Source organism: Thermobia domestica, chromosome 13 (genome assembly GCF_964235325.1).
Source record: "Thermobia domestica chromosome 13, izTheDome1.hap1.1, whole genome shotgun sequence".
Classification (NCBI taxonomy): domain Eukaryota; kingdom Metazoa; phylum Arthropoda; class Insecta; order Zygentoma; family Lepismatidae; genus Thermobia; species Thermobia domestica.
In genome coordinates, this window is record NC_137466.1 from 215,573,033 (window position 1) to 215,583,996 (window position 10,964).

Genomic DNA, 10,964 nt, shown 5'->3' on the forward strand with positions numbered 1-10,964 from the left:
CAATACAATAATGAAAAGCTTATTTTTATTTCTCTAAATTTTCGGTGTAATCCTTTGAAGTGGAGAAAAGAGAAAATGGTAAAGAAGAAAAAAACTATAAGCCAACAATGAATAAACAATAGTTTTTTTCTGTGTACACGCAAAAAAAAAGAAAGGTTACTATTAAAACAGAAAAAGGTGGATAGTAACCAAGTTAGTTTGTCAATACATGGACAACAAAGTCGTATGTCCCAGCAACCAAGCGAAAAAGGTTATCACTGACCCTAAACGCATTTATCGCACTTAAGCAAAATAGAAAAGACAACGTTAATTTTGAACTTAATTGACCAAGCCTCGTATATGAAAGAAAGATCTCGAAGCCTTCTCTCATCGCTTTGGTATGTTTTTGTATGTATGTTAGTGTGCATATCTCCAATTCTGTTAAAAAAAATGTGGACCTTAACCACGTGATCACTGCATTTGTGGTGACTGTTTCGTTGTGTCTGATTTTCGGGACTCTCACCTGTCGCCCACGCACTGTTATAGTTAAGGCCTCTTTCACATTATCCGGCGATTTGCCGGATCCGGTTCCGGCTGTTTGCCGGATCCCGTTTCGGCCCATTTCATATTATCCGGCGTTTTGCCGTGGAAGAAAAATATGCGAGCAGGGTTGCTGTGCAACTGAAGAAACAAAACTCAGTGACTCTTGTCGTGTTGTGGTGGTTGTAATGGACAGACGCAAAATGTGTTTTCTACTCGCCTTGTTAAGTCACAGGCAAAAAAAAAAAAAAAAAAAAAAAAAAACGTCAGAGACACATATGGGTTCACCCTTTTTTAGAGAAGCGGTATCTTGAAGGAGATTTTTCTATACTGTTTCCACAATTAAGGGAAGACGAAGGAAAATTCTTTAATTACTTTCGTATGTCTATCGCATCTTTTGATGAGTTGTTTGATCGCGTACGGACCCAGCTGCAGAGGCAGAATTCAAAATTTAGGAACTGTATTCAACCTCCAGAAATGTTGGCTGTAACATTAAGGTAAGATAATTTGTATTTTTATACACATAGATATCGTTAAATTTAATGTAATTGAATAGATGGTTGAAGAAAGGATCTGAATCAATTTCGTGTAGTCATAAGATATTGAAGAAAAAACATGTTAAAACATTTCACTGCAATATACGAGACGAAACACTCAACACAAGAAGTTAATTCCTTTACCAATAGTACTTTACATATATTCACAGCTGAATTTCCAATGTGATGGATCCAGGTCCCTTCTGCAATCAATAGAATAATGTAGCCAGTGGCGGATCTAGCCTGGGGCCTCTCGGGATAGTCAACCGTTGAAGTCTATCCGAAAATCTCAAGCCAACATTCAGTCACTGACCCCAAGACTGGTCTGTAGGCATTATTATTGTTATTACTAGCTGTTATGCCCGTTCTTCGCACGGGTCAGATAAAATATCAATGTAAACAAACTGAACAATGAGAGAAGAATTAAGAAACATTTCTAAAATTAGATACATTTTGTGTGAATATATATCCAACAACGTACGTGTTTTCATTGGGAAGGCCGATGGGGGCTGAATTTGAACGCAAACACTATCGGGAGTATCAATATACATCTGAGCGACCTCGATAAATATGAATTCGACACAAATATTGGTCATTTTCTACTACTTTTACATGTCCCGGTAAACGCCCCCTGAGACCCCTCCCTGGTTAGAATTGTAAAAAAAATCGCCTCTGGTCTTCAGCCGATACCGCAAAAACTATGAATGTGACACTAACATCTGTCATTTTCTACTACTTTTACATAGAAAGTAAACGCCTCTGTGATCCTTTGGTTCCAATTTTGAAAAAACAACTTCTTTGGCTCCCAGTCGACGGGTGCTGTATTTGGAAGTCAACGCCTTGGGAGAATCACCATTCATCTCAGCAACAGCGAAAACTATTGATTTGACACTAATATTGGTCATTTTTGATTATTTTTACATGTCTCGCAATTCTCCAGCCCGGTGACTCCCGGCCCGCATACAATGGTGGCTGAATTTGAAAATCATCGCTAATGAAAGTATCACCATTTATCTCAGACCACGAAAACTGTGAATTTCACACTAATATTGGTCATTGTGGATTATTTTTTACATGTCTCGGTGATCTCCTGGCCCAAGTTCCTTAGCTGATGGGGACTAAATGTGAAAGTAAGCGCTATCTTGAGTTTCACCATTGAGCTCAGTGACCCCGAAAGCTATGGATTTGACATTAATATCTGTCTTTTTCGATTATTTTTACATGTCTCGAAATTCCTCTCCCCCCCTTCCTGGTGATCCCCGGCCCGCATACAAATGGTGGCTCAAGTCATCGCTAATGGTAGTGTTACCATTGATCTCAGCGACCGCGAAAACTATGGATTTGACACTAATATCGGTCATTTTCTACTACTTTTACATGTCCTGGTAAACGCCCCCCCCTGAGACCTTCTGGTTCGAATTTTGAAAAAAACGCATAGGTTTGATCTGAAGCCTGGACCAAGGTACCCGTGACCAAATTTTGGTAACTTTCGGTCCACTTGTATGGTTCCTAGGCCGCACAAAGACAGACAGACTCTTTATTTTATTTATATTATTATTATTATTATTATTATTATTATTATTATTATTATTATTACTATTATACTATTTCGGGTTTATTCTTTTGTTTTAAGCGTTCCGACTATTGACTCAAGTCTCTTTAAAGCACTGCTCTAGTCTCTGAATTCAGAGGACTATTCAAGAAATTACAGCCAGATAATTATCAAATATATAAAGTACGGTATATTTATCAAATATCACATCATGAATTCTCTCTTGCTTTGCGTAGCAAAATAGTACATAAATATATAGCAAAAGACTGTATTGTTGAAATATTTGATAGTGTATATTTCAATTTTGGGCCACGACAAATTTATAGAAGGTCATTTGTCCAGTGCTGCACGGACATCTCCCAATCTTCTATTACATAGGAAAATAATAATTTATATTGATTTCGACACTTCGGTAGTATTGGTCGTTTTCAATTAATTTTACATGTCATCTTTCCCCATATATTGTATATACAGGTTTGGTTAATTACTCCAGATGTACTGGGCTAGAACATAACCACATACACAAACACACTCCACATAACACACAAAACCACACGCTCCCATATTATAGCAGCCACTTTCTGCTCTTTCCTGGCAACACGTGCTTCCTCCCCTAACACCCATCCGGTAGTTTGCCGCGTATATGTGAAGAGCTTCATTGCTTGTAATGTCCCGCTTGGCTATACACGGTGATTTGCCGCGCCGGATTCTAGCAGGGAGATCCGGCTGTTTTTGCTCGCCGGATGTATATCCGGCGACCGCCGCACATATGTGAAGAGCTTCATTGCTTCCAATGTCTTTCTACCTCGTCCGGCAATTCGCCGGAACCGGATCCGGCAAATCGCCGGATAATGTGAAAGGGACATAAGAGTTGATTGGAAAATAATTCTCTCTATATTTGATTTTCGGGACTTTCACCTTCCACCCACGCTGGGCTGTATCTAAAAAGCCATAGTTAGCTAAGGGGATCTCCAGTGGTGTTTCTGCTCGCGTCGACGCACGATCCGTGTTGATCGTTACTCTGTAGGCTGAACATAAGTCGGGTGTGCCGTTTTAAGTTGATTCGCCCCTCTGGGTTGCTTAACGCCGGACCATTGACGTCCGTACTCTTGAAAAGTGCTTTTTTAAAGAAGTGTATCAAGCAGGCTCCCCAGACGGGTCGAGCATCAAAATTAACTTAATTAAAAATAGAGTTACGATCCCTATATATAAAGGGAACTCGAAATTAAAGAGAGCACATTTGTCTTTGGTTGGTAGTGCTATGATTAGCAATACTGTGCGTTATGTGGCGCCTTTTTTGTAGGTTTAACGAGTTGTCTATACCTCTCTGTGTTAAGTGATTGTGTGGTATTTGGACTTCCCACGATTGGAAATCTAGAATAGTCACGGTGTGACTGTAAGCAGATCAGCACGAACCAGCCCGAATTACCATTTGCAGAACCTTTCCTGAGCCTTGGTATCCAGCCCAGACTCGACGCTAGGACGGCGATTCAATTAGATCAATTGACCGTTCGAAGACCACTGTGAGTAAAAGTTGGTTCGAATTAATTATCGTTGTTACAAAGCCGCCACGAACTTTTCAAATTAAAATTAATAACGGCCGTAAACGTCATAAGGTAGAGAATCGTCTGTTTGACATTTTATTGTTACTTTAAATGTAATGTATATATTTAAAGTATATAATATAATGTACTAAATATTATCACATGTGTAATGCACTTTAAATCAGGTTTCATCATTTGCACGTAAGATTAATCTTTAACTTGTTATGCATGCCTATGTTTAATTACAAGTACACACTTTTACCTTTATTTTACGGTAGGTCTACTTATATCTCCGACCACCGTTTCCCAGCCCCGGGTTTGGGGAGGGTTTAGGTATGGGTGAATTCGTGATTTGTCAAGGCGCGGCTGGGACAAAAACGAAAGAAAAAGAGAGGGAAATAGACTAGGTAGAAATTGAGTAAGATAAAGGGAGTGTGGCATACAAGTGCGATCACCTGTACACCTTACAATCAATTCTAACCACGACAAACACCACGATATCAAGGTTAAAAGAGAAGGTGATCGCACCCATGCATTAAAGGTTAATATTGTTAGGTTAGAGTGTAATATCTCACAGGGGTACGCTAATTGATCACGTAGTTACCACTACCAATCATAACCTGTAACCGGAAACCTAGTTAGCATGTTAGAACAAACCGACTGCTCGGTTAACGAAACAGGATGTATGAACTTTCTAACCGCGTATTTTGATTAATATAACATATCTTTAATTAGTTACAATAATTAGTATTATTTTTCAATCACATTTCTGATGATATGATTTAAAAAAATGCAATATTAAAATAAAAAACAACTACCTAAGCTTGCGGTTGAGTTGCAGTTACATGATACCCTTGTAAGAAACCCGTATCAGAAGTATGTAACAACTCAGAGTGAAAATTCGTTTGGTTGTTACTCTTTCCTATAAGCAAAGCTATCTAATGTTCTTATTTGTACTAGAATGATGTTTCTCAAAATCATTTTCATTTAAATGTCAGCAAATGCATAAACCTTTGTAAATAAAATTTCCTTCACATTTCTTTACTAATTCATGTAGAATACATATTTTAATAACTGTTTCCTATTCCTGCGGATGTATTCACAATTATGAAAACTTTTCGCTCTTAAAATTGCAAATGGCGACGTTGCTGTTTGAACTTCTACTAATGCAGTGTTACCAGTAAACAAGTTCTGGAGAGTTAAATTTACCTTGTCTGAAAATCGATTGATAACAACAGAGTGTTTTAAATTAAATCAACCTTCTTGAATTGGTTACATTCTTCTAACTTACTTTATAGGTTAATAACAACCAAACATTGGATTGTTTCTACGCATTTTTCAGTAACCTTTTTCGATTGACTACCGATGACCTCGTAAAATTAATCTTTTTTGTCTCAAAAGGGTTGTTGCAAATTATTAACTGGTTCTAGCATAGGTTACCGCTTATTTTTCACAATGCAACCGTGGAGTTCTGTGAGAAAAAGTTGTAGTTATGTTTAAAGATTTTATAGTTAGTACGTCCCCCCAGAATCAGAGAAGTGTAGATTCGAAATGTACAAAAAGTGTACAAGAACCCCACACTATATTGTTAGGTGTACCTCTTGAACTTGAGCACTTTCAGTACTTTTTAGTGGCATCTTTTCCTTTTCCTTTTTGTTAATATGCACCTCTAAGGCGCACACAAGTGATAGAAAACTGACTCGAGTAAAGCATATCTCTTTACAGTGCATTAAGTAGAAAGTTCATTAAATTTGAAAGTAACTGGTTTTATAAAATGTTAATAAATAGATCAAGATATTTAGAAGATTTAACGTATAGTAAATACGATTAATGTAAAACAATGATGAAATTAACAATAAAGCATAATAAAGCATAATTAAACCAAAAATAAAGCATAATGTGGGTTGCTCTATTTATCAGTGAGCAATTTTAATTCGAGAATATCTTTTCCTGGCCATACCCCTAGCTAATTCTCTGAATGTTGCTTACAATTTAAGAAAATATTTTGGGAGAAGCGAAGACTAGTGTATGATGTTTTAATAATAATAGCAATAATAATAATAATAATAATAATAATAATAATAATAATAATAATAATAATAATAATAATAATAATAATACCATTGCTTGAATTAGAATAAAAATTGGTTCAAATTGATGATTGGATGACAATTGTTGAACTACCTGTGAACTCACTTGGAGAACTCGATTAGTCCACTGTCCAGGCTCCTTTCCCAGACAACTCCAATGCCTCCAACGTCGATGGTAGATTTCACGATTACAAACAGCATAGATCCAAACATCACAACTGTCTGGAAGGAATCCGCCCACACCACTGCCTTCAATCCACCCTGAAAAGAACTTTTATTCATTGAAGAGGCAAGTGGAGAAGGAGGAGAAAAATTAGGACAAAGTACTATAAAGGTAACAAGAGAGTTCTGTAGCTTTTTCACCCACCACTTTCGAACATCGATATGTCACCTAAAACGTACCTGGAAGATCAAAAATGGTCTCTATGAGCATCGACGATCTTCTGCTAACATTGTGGAAGACAATGGATTCCATCACGGTAGAAATTGGTGGGCCGTGAAGCGAAGAAGTTATCAAATACATTTTCACAAAAGCTCTCCATTGATTCTATCCTTAGCCAACTAGACTCAGTTTACTTTTTATTTCTATTTTTGCGAGATCCATCTTAATATTGTCGTCCCATCTGCGTCTAGTTCTTAATAATGGTCGTTTTACGATTGGTCTTTCAGTCAAGACTTTGAAAGCGTTTCTCTTTTCTTCCATTCTAGCTATATGACCTGCCCACTTGAGCCTCTTAGACTTGATGACCCTAATAATGTTTGGTAAAGCGTATAAATGATGTAGTGACTCGTTAAGAAGTTTCCGTCATTCCCCATTCCCATTCCTCTTGGGTCCGAATATTCGTCTCAGGATCTTGTTCTCAAATACTTTCAGTCTATGTTCTTCCCTCAGAGTAAGCGACCATGTTTCGCAACCATACAGAACAACAGGCAAAATTATCGTTTTACATATTTAAGCTTCAAATTCCTCGATAGAATTCGCGACAATAAGAGATTTTGAACTGAATAATAACACGAGTTCCCTGCTTTTAATCGACATTTAACTTTTTCGTGAATATGGTTTTCGTCTGTTAATAGTGATCCTAGATATTTGAAAGTATCCACTTCATCAAAAGTATTATTCGATATTTAAACGTATCCATAATTTGCCGTATTACGATCCCGACGCACTTCCATGTATTTAGTTTCCTCCGCATTTACTTCTAAACCCATGTCCTTGCATGCGTTTAATAATACTTCTGTATTTGTTTACTTTACTTTTACTTTACAATGTACTATAAGAAAATTGTAAAATTATTTCCAACGAGTTTAGAGATTAAGAGCATCTAAAGCCACTTAATGGGAAAAAGAACGAACTTTTAAGAGAATCCTATAGTATTGTAATAATTATAATAAAAAAAAACACATTTCTTATGACTTAAAACTGATGGAATAACAGGAGTTTTGGTAGTAATTTGTTAAATTTTAGTAAATAATCTTTAACTATAAAACATCTTTGAGAGTAGAAAGAAGTTTTCCTGACGATGACAAAGCGTACAATTTTTCCCTCTCTTAATTGCAAGATTGCCAAATTTTCATAATCGAAAAACTGAACACCCTCCTGGAGTACGTATACCCTTAAGAGTCCCTATCACTGCGAAATTAAAATACCGCTAATTTTACAGTAATTACATGATATCTTCAAATAGATAAAAGATAAACGAAAAGAGGATCAAGACCTCCCTAGACGATGTTCTTTTGCATGAGGTACCGTTATCACGAGTCACCTAGTAGCTTTCAGTTTGCAGTTATTTAGAAACGCGAAAATAAATGCCGATTTTCTATATGACTGGAAATCGAAAGCACATAAATGAGTCATGATGACGGTATCTCACGCAAAATAATCCTGTCTAGGGAGGCCTTGTTCCACTTTTCGATTATCTTTTATCTATTTGAAGATATCACATAATTACTGTAAAATTAGCGGTATTTTAATTTCGCAGCGATGAGGCCTCTTAAGATTGTGACATCATTGCTCGTCAAACATGTGAACAAACTGAAAGTGGTTACTTCACATAAAATGTAGCGACTCGGAGTTCGAATTTAATAACTTCAGTTACTTTTGAAGCATTTATTAAACCTACTTATTCCACTTATGTAATTTTTGTAGTCTACCATCAATAATACATCGTTTTTAAAACAGAAAAGCTAATATATTTGGCAATATAATTACGACAGGCACAGAATATAATTGAAGAATAAGTCTTACCAGCTTTGCTAAGGCGGTAAGGTCTCATAATGCCTACAGTACATACTTTTATTGGATCTGGATAAATTGTTTGATTGGAAGATATAGCAGAGGATGAAGCAGTGCTGGGTGCGCTCTTGGAAATATACTTTAGTTGACCTTTAGCAGTTTTGATATGTTTAGTTAATTTTCCGCCTTCAACTCTTCAGCAAATCCCTCGCACAACAGTTCCATATCAAAGCGAATTATAAGCTCTGCTTTAACCATGTTCATCCACAAAGGTCACTCCAAAGAGTCTTCGTAACACTGAATACGCGTTCCACATAGTAGTTACTTAGAGGTGAACAGTAAGAGAAAAAATTATCAGACATTTAATGTCCGGTTTTGAGGTCGTACATGACACCGGTTAAAAATCGAACTGTCCGGAAAAATACCGGACGGTTGGCAACCCTATTCGATTGACATATTCTTTAGTTCTCATATAAAATTGTTCTATAAATTTATCATATAACTATAGGCAGAGTGTAATAGATACGAAAAGATATGAGCAATTAAATACTTACCACTGTTGTGTAAAATATACAGACGAGGCATACAACTGGAGTGACTACGTGGATATTTACACCAGTTACTGCAAAACATAACACACATTGTTTGTAATTACAAACATAAGCGATTAAAGATATTACGTTTCATAGTTTTCCCTACTGAGTACAAGATACTCGGTAATTAAAAGATGTATCTTAAATATTTTGTAAACACCTGTAGGGCATATAGGCCAATATCTAAATGCCGCAAGAACACGAATAGTTGTCACCTCTATTTGTTTTCAATTCTCTTTATACTAAGAAACAATTTTTACTAATTTAAAATTTTTTAGATATCAATTTTCAAAGCTAGTTTTCTCAAAATCGTGTAATTATATATGTTTAATTATATAAGTACTTACTAGAGTTCTTCTAAAAATGATGTGAATGTCATTAGCAATTTATTTTAAAAGAGACGTTACAAGCTTACCTTGATTAAAAGCAAGAGCTGGAACATAAATTACAATTGGAATCCAGGAAAGCTACAAAATAAATAATAAGTGTTGCATTAGTAACTTTATCGAATAGCCTATACCTTCTTGTGACTATAGTTTACAATATACTTTATTCACATAACATCTAAATATACACATTGATTTAGTTTCATTTATAAGAGCCTCCGTTTATTGTGCATTTAGCTCTCATTGTTGATGAACTATATTGTTGGGACCAACTGTATAGATAACCTCTATCAACGAACTCAATTTCTAAATTTCGATCCTGTACACCCTGGTCAAAATTAATGCCGATCCATCAAATAAGTTCTTCAAACTTTGTGTCTCCCGGACCGAGGGATTGACCATGCCGAACTTAGTTGAAACTACACTGTCAACAATTACGGTCACATTTACTGACCGATTTTTACAGTATACTTCATGTTCTACACAGTATTTTGTAATTGATGCTATGGAGCCGAGATTTGTAAATTAAAGATTTATTTAGGACAACCTCAATTATCTTTATTAACAAGTGTATCTATGGACATGTGACATGGACAGAATAACGTAATATGGAGACATACGAAAGTATATGAAAATATTTAAGTTACTTTTATGTTTTTAACGTACCTGAAAGTTAGGCAGATACATTATATATTTTGAAAAAGTGTAAAAAAAAAAAAAAAAAAAAAAAAACCAGAAAAGAAAAGTAGATAAGATCCTCTAAGTCCCAAGTCTTCAGTTTCAATTAAGTGGAGTTCAGTTTCAATTAAACGTAAGAGAAGATACTATTAACCCTTTGGGGATCCCATGGTACAATTTGTACCATACGGGGTGTTTCATGGTACATTGCGTTATAACTCTCCTATTTGAGCTTTTTCGTCCGGTTTTTTTTTTGTTTTGTTTTGTTTTTCAAGTCCAGAGGCATTGCAGAAGACATTACGGATGGTTTCACACCTTCCTGTGTCGAGACATAGGAGGTGATGACGTCATAAGTCTAAAATTTATATTTTTTGTAATACTTTTTTTTTGGGGGGGGGTATGTAATGTATTTTTGGCGGGCTTATTTTCGCACGTAGAAGATTGAAATTTTGCACAAACATGCAGTCCACCGAGTAGTATTTACCACATTTTTTTTCAGATTTCTGCGTTAAAAGAGGGGGGGATCCAGAGGGTCAAAAAGTTGAAAAAAGGATATTTTTACCCAAAAATCCCGTTTTTCCTCATTTTCCCGCCTTAGATACATGATGGAGACAAGTGAATGGTACCGCCTGAAAGGCAGTTCTATTCTGAAGAGAATGATGTGCGACACATGGTCCTAGGGTAATTAGGGAAGTGTCAGAGAATTTTTATCAAAATATACTTCTGTATAGGGGAATTTTTGGACATTTTCGGTACTATTTTTGTGCTGGCTTATTTTTGCACCTAGAAGATTGAAATTGTGCACAAGCATTCAGTCTACCGAGTAGTAC

General features: G+C 36.0%; 1 protein-coding gene across 4 annotated transcripts in view; it reads right to left on the reverse strand.

Moving 5' to 3' along the window:
• LOC145669018 (sodium-coupled monocarboxylate transporter 1-like) overlaps positions 1-10,964 on the reverse strand; it is a 94,954-nt gene that overhangs the window by 35,577 nt on the left and 48,413 nt on the right. For all 4 annotated transcript variants that reach the window (XM_081737355.1, XM_081737356.1, XM_081737357.1 and 1 more), the window contains exons 5-7: positions 9,486-9,537; positions 9,032-9,099; positions 6,348-6,502 (exon numbers count right to left, since the gene is read on the reverse strand). In XM_081737355.1, the coding sequence (XP_081593481.1) occupies positions 6,348-6,502; positions 9,032-9,099; positions 9,486-9,537 (275 nt within the window). The remainder of the gene's footprint in view (positions 1-6,347; positions 6,503-9,031; positions 9,100-9,485; positions 9,538-10,964) is intronic.